Source organism: Aythya fuligula, chromosome 1, assembly GCF_009819795.1.
Source record: "Aythya fuligula isolate bAytFul2 chromosome 1, bAytFul2.pri, whole genome shotgun sequence".
Classification (NCBI taxonomy): Eukaryota; Metazoa; Chordata; class Aves; order Anseriformes; family Anatidae; genus Aythya; species Aythya fuligula.
In genome coordinates this window covers 3,970,189-3,991,272 of record NC_045559.1, presented here as the reverse complement: position 1 = coordinate 3,991,272, position 21,084 = coordinate 3,970,189, and the positions used below count along the sequence as shown (strand labels likewise).

Here is a 21,084-nt window from a genome sequence, read left to right as displayed (position 1 = left end):
ATTCTAGGGTTTGTTTGTTTGAGCTGTACATTTTGGAGTGTGATGCTAGCCAAAGCACTTGTTTTTCAAATAGTGTGTTTCACATCCTTGGAGTAGTTTGTTGAGGTGGCAAGGGAATAATGTTCCTTACTGAGATTTCCGTCCTCTGTTGCACTTTTTCTGCCTTATTTTGGTTGCTTTCATTGAAACAGTGGCTTAAATATATATTTGCAAGTTTGATGGGAATGAGTTATGCCTCTGAACAATGGTATTTGACTGCTTAAATCTTCATACATGAAAAGCCAGCCCCACTTAACTGATGAAGATTGATTCACCTTTGACTGAGGTGCTCTAAAATTAGAGGAAACTGAGTTTTAACCTAAGATTTAACTGCACAAGTATTTGCCATACCAGAAAGTGATTTTCTGTTGTGGGAGTGACCTCTGCTTAGCTTTGCAATGCAAGCCAATGCTGATGGTCAGAGCATCCTGCAGCTCCAATCAAGTTTATGTGGATAAAACTAGCATAAAACTGTTCCAGGAGAGGCAAGTGCTGGGCTGTGGAGTGAAATTTCAACAAGTTGGTATTGATTGTAGGATAATATAAATCCTTGCCAAGTTGCTTTCTCAAATTATAATTATCTAGTGGTGGTGGGACATTTTTGTTATGGTCTCACAGCTCTGATATTTGTTTTATCCCCAATAAATGTTCTCTCATGTCCTGAGAAGAATGTTGCACAAATTTAATCCATCCTGTAGGTGCGGTGCAAGCCTCAAAAATCCCTGAGTTCCTCCCTGGGGAAATCAAAGCTGATTAGAGGAAAGAAACCTAAATTAGTTCTCCCATGAAGGGAAAGGCAGATAAAGATTTCCTCCACCACATGTCATGTTCCAGGCTATCGGCTGCATGTGCTTTTCCAGCTGGTGGTGTAAGGGAAAGGGCTGGGACTGTTGGAAACAGGAGCAGGGTCTTGAGGAGACAGGAGTCACAGCTCTACTGCTCACACAACTGTTTTTTATTCTCTTGTTCCATCTGCTTTGACATTTGATAGACTGAAAGTTTGCAGAGGGTAACTGTGAAGTAGAATTTTCCTTAATTTCCAAGCCTTTTACAGGGTATAAAACTGGCCATGTGAAATGAAGCAAGCTGGCTGAGAAGCTTTTAATTTGACATATCGAAGTAAAGAGATGACTGCCAGTTAATGCTAGGGCTCAGAGACACCTTACATCATTTTAAGATGTGTCTGTTGTGAAGGAAGAGGAACGAGCGCATGAAGAGGTGCAAGAAAGGTCTGCTAGGTCAACCTTGCTGTGGATATGGTTGCAGGTTTGCAAGAGAGTTATTTATTTTTAACAGACCTGAGGTAGCTGAGAAGTAACATCAGACTCGCCATACACAGCAGCTGAGCCTAATCACAAAGTGCATCCAGATTTTGGGGGCATTGAAGCAAACCCTTTCATTTCGCATTGCAGTGGGACAGATGACACATGTAACTGGTTATCTGTGATGGGTCTCATGTAATTAGATGTGGGTATCTTACTGTGTCAGAATCTACATTTGAGATCTACTTAATAAAATTAATGTAATCAGGGTTGGAAATTGTGTTTCTCTAAAGTAGATGCCTATATTTGGTCAAATAAACGCACCCTAACTCCACTGATGTATATGTACTAAATTCCTTTCACTATCTCTGAAGGCAGCTGATATTCAAATAGATCAGATATTGACTTGCACATTGTAGACACCTAAAGTTAAGTGAGATGAATCCTTTCCCAGCTTTAACTTCACACAGTAACTTCTTAAGACACTTTAACATCATCCATTACATACCTTCCCCAGAGAGAGACCTTAAAGTGTGTAAATAACACAAATCTGTCTCAGGGACTGTAGAGTGGCTGCCTTAATGCAGATGAGAAGAAAATGTAGCTAATCCAAACCGTTTCTTGTTGACAGAAAATGGCCAAGTGTATGTGCAGAAGAAGCCCACCATGTACCCACCGTGGAACAGCACTTTCGATGCTCACATCAACAACGGCAGGGTCATGCACATCGTCGTCAAGGACAAAAGTGCCGAAATGGTCTCAGAGACCACAGTGGAACTCAAGGTGCTGGCGGAGAGGTGTAAAAAGAGCAATGGGAAGACAGAAATATGGGTGAGCTTCATTATTTCCTCTTGCAGCATGTGATGGAAAGCTGAGGAATAATGTTTTGAGTCTGCTTGGGTTTATCTTGAAGGAAAGATTTCCATGCATATCACAAAAAAAGGGAGCACAGCAAGTTTGTATTACCCGCTGCTGTTATATTGAAACATATGCTCTCTATTAGCAAAGATTCTGGTTCATGTGAGCTGTGCCCATGTATTAATTTTTGCTTAAGGAATCCACTGGGGACAAATGGTAATTTAAGTGGCTAAATGTGAATTATTTTATGTGCTCTAGGGGAACAGCTTTAAAAATTTAATCTAATATCAAGTAACTGATTCACAGCTACCTGACATCAGAATTATGCCAGAGGAACTCCTTTAAAATCACCGGAGTTACAGTGGAGTAAATTTGAAATATCAGTCTTCATAAGGATGCTAAATGTAAGGTTGTATTCCCTGACAGTCCAAGCAAGAAAGCTGCTGATAAAAGTCTTTAACATGTAGTATTCAGGAGCAATGTCATGAATAACTAAAAAGGGGAACGGCATTTGGAGAGAAACTGATTTCCTGGAATTGTTTTGTTTTTCTTGCCCGTTATCAAGTTAAGCTACTTGAATTAAGCAGCGAGTGGAAATGTCAAAAAGGCCTTGGCTTCTTAAAAGACTTAAGGGCATGATTTGGTAGAGAATTGCACTTTTAACACAACACTTGGAAGGAATGAAGATACTTAGGGTTGAAATTGAAAACTGGAAGGCCTTGCTCAGCATCACTCCAACTCCAACCCAAGGCTTCGAAGGTTTGGGAGGCTGTAGTGTGGTGAAGAGGAAAGGGGGGATGTAGGCAGAGTACTGCTTGTTCATAGCAAGAGTAACTAATCTGAGATTAAATAAAGTAGGGAGACAATAGTCCTGTTTTTTCCCAGCCTGGGAGCATCTCCTAAGGTCTTCACTCACTCTCAGATACAAGTTATGACCTAAGGAGGCTGGTCTCAGATATCCCATCCACCAAAGATTAGGATGGGAATGAAAAATGTTTTTCTCACTTTTCTGTACAATGTCATTGCTTCACCCAAAACGTAGAGAGGTAGTCTAGCTCAGACTGTGCTGGAGATGGGTGGGGAAGACACTGCTGTAGTTTTCAGCCTGAAGAAATCCTTGAATTGTTACTTCCTATACAAGTGGACCCAGATTTTAAAAAGGCACGTACGGATGAAGGTTTGGATAGGTGCGTCCAGTAGGAGGACCTAAAAAAATACCTGAGAAATTTTGTACTATCACTCACATTGACTAATGAAAGTTAGAATTGCAGGTGCAAGTTTCTAAAGATTTCAGAGATTTCAGTGTTCTTTTAGCACCTGTCTGAAGTTGGCTGGATTTTTAGAATACTTCCCCCTTGTATAATCCTCTCGGAATGACAAGTTTTCTCTATAGACATGCTGGTCCTGACCTGCTGTTTAATAACTTGCTTATAATTTCTGTTTTAGTCACTTTTATCTGTTCAGTCATGCAGCTCTGAGATTTTGATAAAAGCTGATCAATCTACAGTTGCTGCCCACTCACCATATACCCCCACATCAGTATGAAAACTCAACTATTAGTATTCATTGACATTCATCAGTTCCCACTGGGAAATTGAGGTAGCTTGAGCCATCTGAAATGATAGTTGTTTCTTTGAACGTCTGTTTAACGATTGCACTTTTCTTTTTCTTGTTTCTTTTTCTTTCTTTTTTTTTTTTTTTTCACTTATCACAACCAGCTAGAACTGAAACCTCAAGGGCGAATGCTGATGAATGCAAGATACTTCCTGGAAATCAGTGGCAAGTGAATTTATTTGCTAATTGATAGATGTAATTTCTGGTTACGTGGGGCAGATGTGGTGTCTTCACTGAAAGCAGAGCATACTTTATTACTGATTTATTCATAGGAACTATCATAATGTTTTGAAATGAACACCACAGAAAAGCAATTACTATCGCATGGTGGGGATGAAGACTGACTGCTCATCTGTAATTTGTAAGGCAAATTTTTGGTTGTTTTGTCATTGAAACAGTACGTTCTTCTTATTATACAAAGTAAGATGGAATAGATACATAAGGAGCCCACTCCCTCTGAAATTATTGCACGTGTATGTATGCATACAACATGTACCATGGTGTGCATGATAGTGCGGCCATAAAGGATGGGTTATGTTTTACAGCTGACAACACCTAAATACACGTGAGTTGCGTGCCTAAGAATAAGAGCAATCTAGGCAAAACAGAAAAAGAACCTAGAGAGTGATTCATCTGATCAGACGCAGGTGCCTGCTGCATGGTGAGCTGAGTCATTTGCTAGGCTCCATTGCCTGCACCAGCTGGACCTCCAGGGAGGTAGCGCTGGCTTAGTCACCCTGCACAGGACACACCTTTGTTTAGGTGTCTTCACTGAGAACTCGATCTCATCTGCTGAGCTCAATGTCCATGGGAAATGTATTTGCTTTGTTGAAAGAAATGGGTTGCAATCAAAATGGTCAGTCATGATCTCCTGTCTTTGATGACAACGTTTTTGCAGTCTTTCAAGGATGTGGGGTGAAGCTATAGGTTGTAGATATCTACAAGGACCTTTCATTTCCAGAATCACAGAAGTACTGAAAGCATCTAATAGAATGTGTATACCAATATTCTCCTCAACCATTCCCAACTTTAAAATAGCATAGATTCTTGTTGCCTCCTTTCATGTTATAAAGCATCGGAGAGTCCAAAGCATAGAAAATGCAAGTTGCATTAGTATTACAAATAGCAGGATCATCATCAGATCAGTCAGGGGGGCAGTTTCCACAGAATATCTAAGTAATTTGCTGTGTAATGCATGACTAAATCAAGACAGAAATTGAGAGTTAGATATTGTGTGCATATCAAGATTTGTAGACATGAGCGTGTACCTAAGTGCACATGCATATATGCATGAGTAGCCAGAGTTGGTGTGTTTTCTGTTCTAAAAAGTTTAAATGCGAACTCTGAATAATGACATGAACACAGGAAACAGCGAAGCAACTGTTGGCATGGAAAAATAACAACAACAACAAGAATATCATAAGAACATACATAAATGTTTACTCACAACCATAGACACGCACACATGAAAGATTCAGTTAAATGCCCACATTTCAATATCCATTTATCTATCCATCTATCTGTACACGTGTATGTGCATTTATAAATAGATATTCTTATGTAATTTATCTTTTTTATTGTTCTTCAGTGCTATATAAAGTTCAAATGTAATATTTAGCTGCAAATTACCTCTCCTTGGGAAATTTCTGGTCTATATTTCAAAATAGCATTATGAATATTCAGGGGAGCTTAAAATCCTCAGTTTGAAGTCATTTTAGTGTCCCTGTAGGAATGGTAGATAAAAAAAATCCAAACAAGCCTTGTGTGGATTTCAGAAAGCAGGATTTCCTTAAAATATTCATTCCCATGAGTGAATCATCAGCTTCAGTCAGTTAGTTTTTTTGGCAACTGCATTTTCTCAAGGTGCCTGACCAGGACAGTGTACCCTAACAAATCTTCTGCTTCCTTTCAGATGCAAAGGACCTAGCTGACTGTGAGACCGAAGGCTTTTTCTCCTTGCATCAGCGCAGGGGAGCCATCAAACAGGCCAAAATCCATAATGTCAAGTGTCACGAGTTCACAGCCACCTTCTTTCCACAACCTACCTTCTGCTCCGTCTGTCATGAGTTTGTCTGGTAAATGAAAATAGATCTGTGCACGTTTTCCCCTTTCAACTTGAAGGAGCAGCTCTGCTTCTTTAGTGAATATCTGTGTTCCTGCTGTCAGCAGGACTGGAGGCTTGGCATTCTGCATGTAGGAGTTACTGCATCACTTCAAGGATGTGGTTCACAGTTGTAATTCCAGCTGTGAAAATTCCTTTCATTTTTAGCGTATTATTGTTACAAATACTTTTGTCTTTGGCCAAATGCATGGACGTTTCTAATCAGCCTAGTTTGCTGTTTAGATATTGCAAAATTCAATATGTAACTGGACTGGAAGGGCTGTGAAAACCAGTTTCCAGCAGTTAGAGTGAATGAAGGTAGTTAGATTAGAGAAACTCTGTAAAGATGGATAAAAAGCAAGACTGTTTTATTCTTTTTCTTTCCTAACTGTTGCTTTTCTTTCAAATGTAGAGGCAATTCAGAAATTTCAGAAAATTCAGACTTAACCATTTCTCTGTTTATTTCAGGGGTCTGAATAAACAAGGCTATCAATGCAGACGTAAGTTTTTGTGTTTGTTTTTGTTGTTGTTTTGTGTTTTCTTTTTGTTCTTTTTTTTTTTTTTTTGTTACTATCATTATTTACTTTGTCTTTTCTTAAGGGATTTTTTCATGAATGCTATGACACATTTGTTCTTTCAGAGTGTAATGCTGCCATTCATAAGAAGTGCATTGATAAAGTAATAGCCAAGTGTACAGGATCAGCAGTCAATAGCAGAGAAACAATGGTATGTATTATTATTTGGTTGCTTATTTTTGGTTGCACTTGAGTGTCATTCATATCTCTCCTGCATTGCTGTAAAAGAACTTCATATGAAGCAAAGCATGCTACTGAACTAAAATCTGTGTGATCTGATCTGCATCCTTTGGTTTTTGTATGCCCAGTGGTTTCATTACCTCCTACTTGTGATTTACTCAAATCTGCCACTGAATAAGCAGTCACTGAATCAGGACTGACGTTTTCCTAATGTATGAAGTATAGCTCAGGGAAAAGCCATGGACATGAGGTGGAGAATTACTAGAGGAAATTCTTCACTATCCAGTGTTAGGCAGGATGTCATACTGAATTTTCAGAGCAGTACTTTAACATCCCAGTCTGTGTCATCTGAGATTTCCAAACTATTACTGGAAGATCTAGCATCTCCAATATTATTTATTTTTTTTTATATCAGTTTATGATAAAATTTATTTTTGGTGGGCAAAAACTGAGTTTATACTCCTGATATTACTTTTTTCTTAATTGTGTTCTACAGCTTATGTTTTTCTCCAGTCCCTGGAACATGTTATCTTTTTACAGTCTTTAGAGATGAGAGTCATCTCACCTGTCTTCTAACACCTCCAGTGTAAATGTATCCAGCTTTGTCATCACATTTAAGTCCCTATATACGAAAAGAAGAAGAATAAGCTTTTCTAAGGACTGATTCATGGCAACAAATGTAGACATCCATTTTCAGGATGAGATGAATCTTTTCTTGAATTATGTCTGTTTCTCTATTGAGAATTAGGGAATCTGGGTGAGTAGCTGAGATGCAGACAGCTACGTGGTCAGATAAATCAAACTCAAGGATTAAATTACCCAACTTCCAATGAATTGCATAGATATTATGCATTAAAATTTGTCTTTGCATATCTGAATGTTAGATTTCTTCTTGATGATCATACCCAAGAATAAAACAGCAGTAAATACCCCACCTTCTTTGGTACAAGGTTGGGGGCTGTTGATTTTTCATGCAGAACTGCAGCAGAGGGAAGTGAATTGCCAACATGGCTTTTCTGTTACAGTTCCACAAGGAGAGATTCAAGATTGATGTGCCTCACCGCTTCAAAGTCTACAACTACAAGAGTCCAACGTTCTGTGAGCACTGTGGCACGCTGCTCTGGGGCCTTGCACGGCAAGGACTGAAGTGTGATGGTGAGTCCCTGGTGTATGTGGCACAGGCTGAGCATGAGAGCAGGCTGCTGTCTTTAAAGAGCTCCAATCTAGAGAGCCAAATCACATTTCTTGCATTTCTGTCTGAAACCTGGATAAAATGGTGTCAGGGATGGTGAAGTGTCGTCAAGAGGAGCATCCCTCAAGGAGGATCTGTAGAAGAATATGTGATCCATGAGGCTGAAGAGTCACTTCCCAGAGAGACAAAGGAATATTGCAGTGCCTGCTACTGATATTCCAAAATCAGGAATTTTGGAATAAAATAAACTTCCACACTCTATTTTCACTATCAGACAGACCTAAGACACTTCCCCTTCATGATCCTATGCCAAAAGGGCGATCCTGTTCTGTGACCACAGTTATCTCTGAGCTGAAGTGCATTATAGGATTTTGGAAGTCTGTATTTGCCAAGGCTGATGGATGTAAAAATGCCCAGTAGTAACTATAAAAATCCCATCTCTGGAGACTAACCAAAAGGCAACATGAGTGCAGTCTAATCAGACATAAATGATGCTGTGGAGCCCAGGCTTTGAACTTTTTATGCTGGTCTTTGCCATTGGCCAACAGCAACATCTTCCTCCCCAACGTGAAGTTAAATCCTTTACAGCCCAGCAACCTTCTGTTGTCCTGACACCTCCGTTCTTTCTTTCAGCTTGTGACATGAACGTCCATCACAAGTGCCAGACAAAAGTAGCAAACCTTTGCGGAGTTAACCAGAAACTAATGGCTGAAGCTCTGGCAATGATAGAGAGCACCCAACAGGTATGTACTTCAATCTATGAGTGACCTGCAGAGTGAAGGATCAATTGTTCAATGTTTGTCTCAGTACAAGAAATAAAGGCATTGAGTGGAGCACTGTGGGTAGCTAGTTCAAAACAGAGAATGGAAAATGAGTCCCCATGGGCAGGGATACCTCCCACCACCCACCAGGGATGGGACAGCCACAGCTCCTCTGGGCAGCCTGGGCCAAGGCCTCACCATGCTCCGAGTGAAGAATTTCCTCCTAATGCCTTGTCTAAATCTACCCTCTTTTAGTTTAAAGCTATTGCCCCATCCTATGGCTTCACCCCCGACTCAGAGTCCCTCCCCAGCTCTCCTGCAGCCCCTTCAGGCCCTGGCAGGCTGCTGGGAGGTCTCCCTGGAGCCTTCTCCAGGCTGAACAACCCCAGCTCTCTCGGCTTGTCTTCATAGAAGACAGGCTAATTAATTGCGTCAATGGAAAAGCATTGTCTCTGAATCAGGAGTTCTCTGAGCTACATATCTCTGGAGATAGGGAGAATCATTTGAGGAGCTGGCCTGACATGCTTTCACTCTCCTTACATCTTTACAGGGTGTCTGCTTAATGCCTGTCTCAGAGAGGACATGACCTGGATGGACTCTCTGATTCAGTACAGCTGTAGTTACATTATGTTTGTAGCTTAAGTTGTGTAACAGGGTCCGAGAAACAGGGAGAGGAACTTGGTTTGGGTCCTTTGGTGTCATGACCTTGCTATGCGGTTGTCATTCAGCAATTTCTCCTGTGTCTCTCTGACTTGTTTGTTGTGAAACTCATCAGAGCAGGCACTCTCATGAAGAGACCTGGACCTTGGAGAGAGGGTCTAGATAATACTATCATGTAAATAATACTGTGCAAACACAGCAAGTTGACTTAAAAGAAGGAAAAATAGGCTGTCACAAGCCCCAAGCCTCTAGAGAAGATTCTAGTTCCAAATCAGGATTGTTAGGATGCCTCTCAGCTCTTGAATAACCTCAGAGGGGGAACAAAATGTGTAGGTTCACAGTCCTGCATATTTAGGTTCTTCCAGTATACCAAGGCAAAATCTTCATACACCCAGCAGGTGTTTTTCCATCTGTAACTTCCTGAGAGTCTACCTGCAAGGTTTAACTCTGCATACTGCTCACCTTTATTCAATAGGCGGTGTTGCCAAATCTTCAAAGAGGATTTTTTTCTGCTTTTACTTCTCCATTTCCTATCTGCTGGCTGGCTGCAGCTCCTTGAACTACATACAGGTGTCTTTGAGTCACTGTTGAAAGGTGAAGAGGGCAAACGCTAGATTCTTCTACCCAAATATTCTTCTTATCTCCAAAAATTTAGGCCATGGGAACTTCTTGAGCTGTAGGTGGGGTCTTAGCGTTTTAATAGCCCTCACTTGATTTCTCTTTCATGCTTTTGTCTCATTATACTTGAATCCAGATGAACTCTTATCCTCTGCAACATGCCAGGAAAAGGAGTTCCTCAAAATGACACCCAGGCAGTGTGCAGAGATAAGACTGCAGTATGATCCTGCCTACAGGTTCCCCTTCAAAGAGAACTATTGGGAAGGAAAATGATAGTTAAAATGTCCTTTGTGAGGATAGCCAGGGACACAGACCCCTGTGCAGAATAGGGTATCTTTGCATTGGCATACAAACACCTAGTAACACACACAGACACATGAGAAGCCTTGCTGAAGGTTGTGGGTTCCTCAAACCCCCAAACATTGGGTACAGTTATGCTCCTTTCAAATACAAAGACCTCTTCTATATTTTGGCTTGTGTGACAGTCACAGTCAAGAAGCAATGGTGTCCATAAGCTCAGAACATGACATTTGGCTTAAAAGTCATTTGCTGTTTTCTGTAATCCAGGCTCGATCTCAGCGTGACACAGAACAGATCTCCAGAGATGGACCTCTTGAAATTGGCCTCCCAGTACTTGTGAAGGATATAACACCTCTTCAAGCAATTCCAACATCTACAACAGGAAAAAAAGGTAGTTTCCCCTAGTGGTATGGTACAGCAGGCTTTTTTTTTTTTTTTTTTCTTCCTATTGTACACAGTTTGGTGGGGGTTGCAAGGGTTGAGAAGGTTGAGAATATATTAGCCAATTAATCTTTCATGCATCTTTCCTACCTAGAGCAAGACATATCCTTCCTCATCCCTGAATATCTTCAGCTCTTTCCAAGTCACTTAGGCTAGGCAGATACCCTAGATCTCAGCCTGGTTCCTTTCTTCTCTGTAAACCTGCACTTTCCCTATGCCATCCCAGCCTCTAGCAACATAAGACATCAACCACTACTCATCCAGCTAGTCCCTAAACTCTCTGATCCAGTACTTCAGCATAACTCTTACCTCCATTGGCAATAATGTGTTTATTCTTCTCCTGGGACTCACAAACCATAATATATGAAAAATTTAAAGAGAATCCAAGCTTGGAACAGGAGGCTGGGAGACATTCTGATCACCATGGCTAATTTTCTTTCTAATTTCTGATTTTTGGGTAGAGGTTGACATCCAGTCCCTCTGAATAACATTGACTCATCCCCACTTCATTCACCCAAGGAAAATTACACTCCTGGGAAGATCCCTTGTTTGTCTGCTTTATGCTCAGGTCAGAGAACTCTGGATTTTAGGATCAGAAATGTCACTTTTCTTTCATAAGACCTGTGTGTCCCACATAGAAGGTCTTTTCAGGACCAGCTTCATGGTTTATGGTGCTCCTCCAAGCACCATACTGAAAGTGCATCAGACCTATGATGGTACTGACACAACGTTTTTGCAGACTCCCACAAGCTTTAAAATATCAGAAAGGGGAGGAAAAAAAAAGAAAAGTACTGGTGAATCAATACCTAAAAAAAAAAAAAAAAAAAAAAAAAAGAAGGACTAAGACAGTAGGTCCTCAGTTCAAACCCTAAACAAAGCTCAAGATCACCATCATCATATTTCTCAATGCACGTAAGTACTGCCCTGTGTGGAGTTAACCACTCAGAAACAGAAACTAGAATAAAAGCCAGATGGCACTGGCTAAAGCATGTCAGAGCTACATTACACAAGTACTCTGGGTTTGATCCAGGCTATTGAGACTCAGAGGCTGGTTTTGGTACCGTACGATGTTAGACCCCTGAGAGAAAATTAATGATGTTCCCATCTATTCTTATTTTCTGTGGGTTGCAAGGAGAACTGATGTGTATGGTAAAACCCAAATGGATTCACATCTGGTTTATTTATGTCTGTTTGTCTGATGAGTAGTGTTCTTGCTGGTCAGTGATTTAGGACAGTACAAGTGTGTGAGTGCATGGGATGAATCCAGAAAGGGACAGGCCCTTTTAGAAGTTTACATACAAGTGAATGGAATATTGAATAAACTCTCAGTAATTCCACTCCAGAACAGCTGGAGTATTTGATCAGAATGTCACAACCAGAGCAGGGACCCAATATGAAGATGCTGTCCCTGCCATCTGATTCACATGCTGGTTTTGCCAAGGGCCTTAAAAGAAACCATAACCCCATCATAACAGCAACCAGCAAGAAGGAATGAAGAACACAGGCTGCCAGAAATAAAGGGTTTGTTCATGTTTTGCTGCTATGAAGAAGAAAGACAGATGAAAAAGTTTGTAAAAAGGTAGTAATGCCACTGAAGAAGGTGGAGTTACACTGGAGTAAAATTTCCTCTGGAGAGAAGGCAATGTGAGAGCAGAGATATTCTGCTCACCTGACATGGCCACCACATTTACATGTGTTTGAAAAGACCTTTTTAAAATTCTGTTCAAAATACCTTGTAAGTATTCTGGGGATTTTCTCCTTACTTCCAGGGGTTTATTTGAATGCTTTGATGTGTGTTGCAGAGCCACAGGGCATCTCCTGGGAGATTCCAGTGGAGGGCACAGGGAAAGGAGAGTCTCTAACAGAACCAGACTTGGGAGGAGAGCAGCGCCAGATACAGCAAGAGGTCCAAGTGCAGCTAAAACTAACCATTGAAGATTTTGTTCTGCACAAAATGCTGGGGAAGGGCAGTTTTGGCAAGGTAAGCATTAAGAGACTGCAAAGCCACTGCACAGGTGTGCATATTGCTTGTTATGATACTAAATTATATGAGGTTTCAAGGTCACTTAGGGAAAAACAAACATCTCTATGCCCTCAAAGAACCATTGTTCCAGCATGACTGAGTCTTGAACCCAGTCTTCTGCTCACCCATTCCTCTGCCTGATTAGTTGCTCTCTCATGAGCACCCATGATAGGAGAGGAGAAAAATGACTCCTGTGCAGGTTGTTAGGCCCTGGGCATCCACAGAGAGCTGGTGAGAAAAGTCTTTTTGCTGTCCTCCCTCATACAGCTAATCTCACCAGTTTAGCCAAGCAGCCTTGGTGGGAGGCAGAAGCACGAGCCAGAAAGGTGAGTGGGGATCACCTCCCTTCTCCAGAGCAGCAGGTCCCAGCTGGGGACGCTGATTTCTCTTTCCCAGCTCTGATCTGTGCTGGAGCATAACACAAATTTCACAACAGCTAAGAATGTGTGTTTTTGAAACAAGAGCCACCTGTTTTCAGTAGTTTCATTAATCTTGATGAATGGTGGATTGTTCCTCCTTCTTGCAGATGTCCCCTGGAAGGAGACTCATGTTATTCAGTGCCAGCTCTGAGCTGCATGAAATAATTTCAGAGGGACTCTCCACTGTTTTCACATACAATAAGGAGAAAAAGAATCGTTATGTATCACATTGCTCAAATCCCAAACCTTTCCAAGGTGAAAGCTGCCTTAAAGAAGGCCTGCTTTTGGCTGCTGAGTTGGAGCAATTGCTGCAGCCAGTTCTTAAACTGGAGAGACATTTGCTGTGTTGGCTTTCCATACTTGAAAACACTTGGCATGTCTACATTTTGCACGTGAAGCAGAGCTGAGACATCTGAATTAGAGCTAAGTCACAATACCTCAAATTCCACAGCCTGAATTAACCTGGCCTCAAGATCATAGATGCGATAGAAGCATTTACATTGTGAGGAAGAGACTTCTATAAGTCATCTAGTCCAGCCTCCTGCCCAAAATAGGTCTCCTCAGATGAGATTACTCAGGAGCTTGTCTAGCTGAGTCCAGGACATCTCCACAAAAGCAGATTCTGCACCTTGCTTCAGACCCATGTGCTAACATGGACTCTCTAACATTGTAAGCATCTGTGTTTCTCTGCTATGCACCATGTGGGTGTGGAGAGGATGGGCTAGTTCGTGCCTTTCTGCAACAAACCTCACCCACAAGTTTCCTGTGTAGGTATCACTCCCGTTGCTCTGATCTATTTGGAGTGAGATTCACTTCCCCATAGAGGAGACAGGGTGTGCAAATCTCCACGCCTGAGGGATCTCTCCAGTTCTGCATGGACCTGGGGAGGTTGAGGGCCATACCCATGCGAGACCTCCCTTAGCATCAAGTCTAACATTACCTACCTCTGCCTTGGAAGTCACAGCACAAATCACACATGTTTTGTGCTCTCCAGTTTGCTTGGTAGAGCAGAGCCCTGCCCAGAAAGAAAGTTTAAAAGGGTCTCTGCAGCATCTGCACTGTTAGCATTTCTGGTCATTCACTGTAGGGAGGCTCTAGGTTCTGTCTACTGCTGCAAAGTGAAATAAATCAGTAGCCAAAAAGGCAAATAAAATCTTTGTCAAGGTTAAAAAGCATCTGAGCCTGCTCAGTAAATAGTGTGTCTCAGTGAATTTCAAAGGTCTCTCTGATGAATCTTAGATATTTATTCAGTCTATGGGAAACACTGTTGACAGGCTGTTGGCATCAAGGTCAGGACTGGTACTGCCTTCCAGCAGAGTCTACCTTGCTTTGTGGTCTCTAGAAATTCCTTTCCTGCTGTTTCACCTCTCAGTTTCCCTGCCACAGAAATTAGGCAGAGTAATGTCTCCCCTGTGGTGTGTTTTGCTCTTCTCAGAGAAGTCCTGCAGAAGCACAGGGGGCCTGTTTTTTCTGCTCAGACTTTCTGCTAACAGGGAGGAACTACTACTGGTGGACTCCAGTTTACACCTACTGAGGATCTGGTGCAGGGTATTTGCATTTCACATGTTGACAAAGCAATATTTTATGATTTGTTATTTAAAGTCAGAAAACAGGAAATGTACCTCATGAGGATTTGCATAAAGTTGGTTTCTGTCGTCAGAAGTGCTCTGCTCTCTGACAAGTCCTGTCCACATGAGCATGCAGCCCATGCTCTTGTAATTACCAAAACCTACTCATTCTTCCCCAGAGTCCAACTCCATAAAACTGTTCTGGATATGGGGAACAAGCACAAAAGCTACACAGTCTTAATAACTTAATCCAGACTTAAATATAAACCTTTTTAAGGTCTGCCCTCATTAATCCCTCATTTACCCATGCAAAATGTTCTGCTGAGTGCTGCATTTCAACCCATCTCACTCAGTTCCCATGGCTGTGTTGCCAGCTAAGAGAGAAGAATGTTGGTCTTTCTGAGCAGCTGTTTCTATCCTAGGTGTTTCTTGCTGAGCTGAAGAGCACAGACCAGTATTTTGCTGTGAAAGCCCTGAAGAAGGATGTGGTGCTGATGGATGATGATGTTGAATGCACGATGGTGGAGAAGAGAGTCCTCTCCTTAGCTTGGGAGCACCCGTTCCTGACTCATGTCTTCTGTACGTTCCAGACCAAGGTAAGATGAGGATCTGTCACCTTCCTCCATGAGCTGAGGACGCTTGGCTGAGATAAGAAAACGTGGTGAAGTGCTTAAATCTTCTAGATGTTAGGTAGTAGCTTGGACATGAAGTGGTGATAAGGGAAGGGATCTCCAGATTAACCACTCAGAAAGTGGCTCAAAAAATTTATTCTACATTCCCCATATTAACCTGGAGGAGAGGATTTTTGAGAATTATGGCATCCAAGGCTGATTGAGGCTGCTATGCAGAGACAAACTATTAAAATCTGCATCCTGGTACCCTGGCCAAGGATGTGCAAAGGCCACATCCACAGCCAGGGTACAGATGTGCCCACACTGGTGTTATCTGAACCTCTTGGACCATGAGGCAGAGGCATTATGCTGCAGTGATTAGTGTGGATCAGAGCTAGCTCAGGAAGCTCTGGTTATAGAGAATAAACATGCTGCCACTCACTTTGGGAATCTTCTTTGACCTCCGTTTCTGTTAAATTACATCAGATGCTTCCTAATTCATCCAGGACCACTGGCGATGAAGGCTGCAGTTCAGAGGGGCAGTATGAAGAATCTTCACCTGAAATGCCTCTTGATACTCCAAACCAAAATTGAAGTAGCATTTAAATAATGTATAAATCTGGCCTTAAATGACAATGAACCACTGATTATCTTTCCAGAGCCTTTTCTACAGCCAATCATCTTAGTGCTGAAGCACACACATTGGAATAGAAAAAAAAAATGATGGAAGGAAATCTGAGAGACTGTTTGTCTGTCTAAGCTACCCAAACAACTCCTGATAGACATTTGCTATCCCAGAGCTCAAATTCAGACCAACATCACTCTCACAAGGCTGCTTTTTCAGGGTTTTGCTAGGGTGCTCCCAGCTCTCACTCAGCCCCAGGATTTAGTGACACAAATTACTGCTGGATGTGAGGTTAGGACCTGCTCAGCGAGCAGCTCACTGCTTCTGCAGGGTCAGGAGAAATATAACCTCTGCCATATACCCCAGTTGCCTAAGAGATGTGGCACCTGTTTAAAGACAGATTAAATTTATAACAGGGAATGTCTGGGAAATGCCGTAAGGGGTGTGACACCGAGCCCAGGCTTTTGTGTTTAACCCCTCCAGGGCTGTTGGTGAAGAGGACAGCAGGTCCCAGGAATTGATCCTTGCCTGGAGAGGAAAGGAATTAATTTTATTTTTTTTTTCCTAGATTTTAGTGGAAAAATCAAATTGCCCAACAAAGCAAAGACAATCAAGACTTGATTAAAAATACAACATATTCACCACTATCACAGCTTTATGAGGGAATTATATTCCAGAGAGAATTGCTTGGGCTGATGGTAACCGCAGGTGCCCAAGGCGTGGCTGGCTGATACCAGTGGCTGATGCACAACCCTTGCGTGCAGCAACTGAGCCCTGTTGTCTGGCATCTGGCTTGGTGCAACCCCATTCTGGAGGACAGGTTAGGGTTGGATGTAGAATGGGCAACCTGCAGCTCTGTTTTTTGTTAAGCACTCCTGCAAAAGTCAATTTGACTCATGAGACCACAGCGAGAAGATGATGACCAAACAGGGTCAAGCCAGGAGCCAGGTGGGATTTTCTGACTGTTTGGGGAGGGCTGAGATGGGGCTGAATTGAGGAAAATCTTCAGGATGGAAAAGCATTGAGTGCCTGCAAAATTCGTGGGTGCCTTGTGATCTTTTCCCAAGTGATCTTTTCCTGCTCTTTCTCCTGGGCAGTGTCACAAAATTGCCCTCTTGACATATAGAAAGAATCTCCATCCATCTCATCCCGAGTCAACATTGCCACATTAAAAATATTGGATCTCTCCATTTTGCCCTCTAGTTCACAAACACAGAAGCTGGAAGGTGTCTGTCCAGGCCAAAGCTGCTCTGGGCTATGATTGATTTCTGGCTTACGTTTTTCTCCTCTGACCTTTGCAAACCAAGCAGTGCTCACTCAACACGTGAGAGTCATTCTGAGCAGGAGAGCTGTGACAAGCCATGGACTGTTTTTCACAGCTCAAAGGAGAGCATGGTTCATTCGTAATATCTTTTGGAGCAATCATTTTAGAAGCCAGGGCAATGCTGTTTAAGGCCCCTCTCTGGACTTTAATATCAAAAACTTCTTTTCTTTGGAAGGCTCCACTGGACAGATAAGTAGTTTCAAACAGAAATGCATGTGTCAGTGCCTTTCTGAACCCTCGGTGCTTTGGTTTGCAACATTTCTGAGCTGCTTTGGGTACTGAAGCCTCTGTAAAGGACAGTGAAAACAGGAAAAGTCCTACGCTGAAACAAGAGCCTCAGCAGTCCCTGTGTCCCCAGAGGGAGAAAAAAAAAAAAAAAAAAAAAAAAGTCATATAATCTGTTGACAGTTCTCTGAGCTCTAGGTTGAGTTTCTTCCTGGCCTCGACCCAGGTAATCAGTGCATGCTCAAATATATAAAGCTTGACAGCCCTTCAGAGAAGTTTTTTAGGCACCAGGCTCCTAATGCCCCTTTTTATTCCTACAGAGGTTGAGTGATCAGTGCTTTCAGAACTCAGAATACTTGTTGTGTTATGTTACATTAGAATAGATTCAAACACATGTTGTTGTTTTTTGTTTTTTCCAATCTGTTTTTGAACTTTTTTACTTTGCTTCAGTCGTCTTTGCATCCCGATATTCAGCTGACATAATTATATGGTGTGAATTTTAACAGCAAGCTCAGAGAGTTGTTCTGTTTTATTACATTTAAAGAGGCACCGTTATGTTAAAGAGAAAGAAAAGCATGTTTATAATTCTTCAATATCCCAAAATGTTAATGTCTAAACACAGTGAATAGCACTCCAGTGCTTGCAACTTATTCTTCTTTTTACATTTCACTAACGCTCTGTGATAAGAATAGTCTTTCCCTTTTTGAAAGTCACTTTCATTTCTAACTGTTTCTTTACTTCATTGACCAGGCTTTTATTCACACTCTTCACCTAAATGCAAATTAAACCCATAGGTTTTTTGGCTGGTAGTACAAAATAGCAACATAAAAGACTATCTCAACCCAGAACATAAGTAATCTTTATTGTAATTTAGAAGCAAATGTTGCAGAAACATTTCTATTCTGCTGTACTGGTATATTATATCTTTCCAAAATCCTAGTGGTGAGACATTTTCACATGCTCTGTTGTTTTAATATACTTCATACTGACTTTAAAATCTCTTACATTGTCAGGAGGGAGAAAAGGATTGTAAATAAAAGCGTGGTCTTAATTTACAAATTCTTAGACTTTGAAGTGTTTTACATGAGTATTTCCAGGGGGTTCTCATCAAAATGTCTCCTCAGACTAAATTATAATTCCTGCAAAATTTTCCAAGGGCAATTTTGTTTTTCTCCTCTCTTTGTCTTGTCATTAAAGAAACAGGGCTGAATTATCTGACATGAATCAAAGCATGTGGGTTTGGCCCATGTGTATATGAAACCCACTGGATGTTCATTCCCATCACCTGGCTGTGCCACAGACTCTCTGAGAAGTCCATATCACAAGATGAGATGTCCTGTGAGGTCAGACCGGATATCTTTCTAACCAGCATCCTGATTTTGTCATCGACCAGCAAGGAAGGCTGAAGAAGCACAGGGTTAGGCAGTGATTTTTCCCATGGAAAAAACATCCCCAGCTTTGGTGCTCAGCCATTTAAGAGACAAGATCTTGAAGGCTCAAGGTTTCTAAGTGTCCACCTTCCTGGTCCTTTGTTGGGGATAAGTCATCTTGGAAATTTCTGATTCAGATCTTGTAAGCCAAATTTTAGCCAGTTGATGGAAAAGCTGGGGAAAAAATAGGAAGTTTAGGGAGGCTTTGGGGATCTTGCAATCTGCAAAGCAGGCAGAAAAACTGGCAAGGTCTTGTTCGATCCCGGCCAGAATTTCAACGTGGTTCAGTAGAAATAGCAGCATCTCAGCAGAGCGTTGGGATTTCAACAAGATTCTGCCAAAGTACATGTGAGCATCTGTAATTATAACATCAAAAATCTGAAGTCTAAAAGACACTTCTAGGTGGTGTCTGCCTATATGGAGGGAACAGGTGGATTGTCTTGGCAAAGAAAAGAGGGGGGCAGCTCACAGACAGGGGCTTTTAAGTGATAGATGATCAATCTATTAAATATACACATTCTAATTGCCTTCCTGTTGCCCAGATCTAAGGTATTTCTGGTCCCAAAAGCATTCAGCTTTGACTGGGATTTCTAAAAGCCTGCAGTGTAGCTGCTCAGTTCTTTGTCCCAAAAAGAATCTTCTTCTTAAAATAAAAACATTATTTTTTCTCCCTATTTTTCAGCTGATAAAATATTCAGGGTTTCATGAAGTTTGCTACTTTTTGCTTAGCATTAGGTCTGGAAATTTTTTTATCCCCCTAATTTTCACAGAAATTTGTATTCAGACTGAGAAAATCAGTGTCTTTCCAAGTTCCCACCCTATACTGATAGGAGAAGCCACTTTCTCTTGCAAGACAGGGCTGACAGTGACTCAGTTTACCACTGCAGGTGATGTACTCTTTTTGCTCTGAGCCATGAAGAAGGGTCCTGGCATACAAGAACTTGAGTGATAGGAGTTATTGCCAGCCATGTCTGCACCCGTATGTATACCTATATATCTTTATATCTGTATATAAAGATATTCATATGCTTTATAGTAAGTAGATGGCCACATAAAACTAAGCATCCCAAATAGCAGTTTAGTGTACAGTCAAAACGCTGGCAGTGCAGAAATTAGAACAAAAAAGGAATCATGAGACAAGGGACTGGACTGAATTATCTGACAGCTAAAAGAAATGCTGCCATCTCCAGAAGACAGACTGATACTACACAGGGAGAAAAAGAAGCAAAGTCTTTAGACCAGAGAACAAAATTAGACCTGGGGATGCTTTAATCTGTAACAATTTGGCGTTGCTAATCCAGATGATGAAAATAGCAAGGTCAATACCTCTCTTGGTCACCTACTAGCAAGGACTGACCCTGAATTAACTGATCCTCGTGGGAGAAGGTGCGACGGGGAGCTTGTGCATTGCTCGCTTTCCTACAGGATGGGATTCTGTGAATGAGACAGCAATGGTCACTGGGTGATGTGGTAGAGAAGGGCGGAGAGATTATCATCATTTATCCCATGAAATAAAATAGATCCAAAGCATGGATGAGCACCCAGAGGATTGAATTGTTAGGGTGCTCCTCAGCGTGGTTGTAAGCAGTGATACCTATAAATCCAATGTGCAGGCACATTGTTCATGAACAGCATGGACTGGGGATTCAATAGGCATTTTGAATATGACTATTATGTTGCCTATTTAATTAAATCCCAGAGATTCAACCTATGCAGGACCTGCTTTTCTGCAGCACAGCATCACAACCTCTTCTGGTGTCCCCATCTCCCTGCAGCTTGCTGGGATGGGAGCCCAGGTCACAGCACCTCTTGGAGTCAGACATGGGGGGGTCCCAGGGCAGGGGAGAGACCACTCAGGAGGGCTGGGCTGAGCTGATGGAAAATGTAAGACAAGAAGCAGATGTAGGAGCTGCATCATGACAAACCTTTCTCTTGCAAGGGCCAATGTAATTCAATGGGCATGCAGTGGAGTTAGGGCACTTACTCTGCACTAAGGAGCCTTATCCGCAGGGTAAGGGTAATGCTACGCGGTCCTGAAACATTAATTATTCCAATATCCATCCTCCTGGGAGCCCTGGGAAGAAGAATTTTGCTCTGCAGTAAATGGTGTTAAATAGTATATTTGTATGTGTGCAAGTGCTTTCAAATGCAAAGAAAACAGAATCTGATAGTCCCCACAGAAAAGTGCTCTGGAGGGCTTCCAGCTGCTTTGAGGATTTTAAGAGCCTGTTCTAGGCTGTACCTTCAAAAGATCGATT

General features: G+C 41.8%; 1 protein-coding gene across 2 annotated transcripts in view; it reads left to right on the top strand.

Annotated features, from left to right (window-relative positions):
* PRKCQ (protein kinase C theta) overlaps window positions 1-21,084 on the top strand; it is a 40,007-nt gene that overhangs the window by 3,452 nt on the left and 15,471 nt on the right. For both annotated transcript variants that reach the window (XM_032197471.1, XM_032197462.1), the window contains exons 2-11: window positions 1,933-2,132; window positions 3,878-3,938; window positions 5,686-5,848; window positions 6,343-6,374; window positions 6,515-6,600; window positions 7,655-7,784; window positions 8,455-8,564; window positions 10,428-10,551; window positions 12,404-12,582; window positions 15,034-15,207. In XM_032197471.1, the coding sequence (XP_032053362.1) occupies window positions 1,933-2,132; window positions 3,878-3,938; window positions 5,686-5,848; window positions 6,343-6,374; window positions 6,515-6,600; window positions 7,655-7,784; window positions 8,455-8,564; window positions 10,428-10,551; window positions 12,404-12,582; window positions 15,034-15,207 (1,259 nt within the window). The remainder of the gene's footprint in view (window positions 1-1,932; window positions 2,133-3,877; window positions 3,939-5,685; window positions 5,849-6,342; window positions 6,375-6,514; window positions 6,601-7,654; window positions 7,785-8,454; window positions 8,565-10,427; window positions 10,552-12,403; window positions 12,583-15,033; window positions 15,208-21,084) is intronic.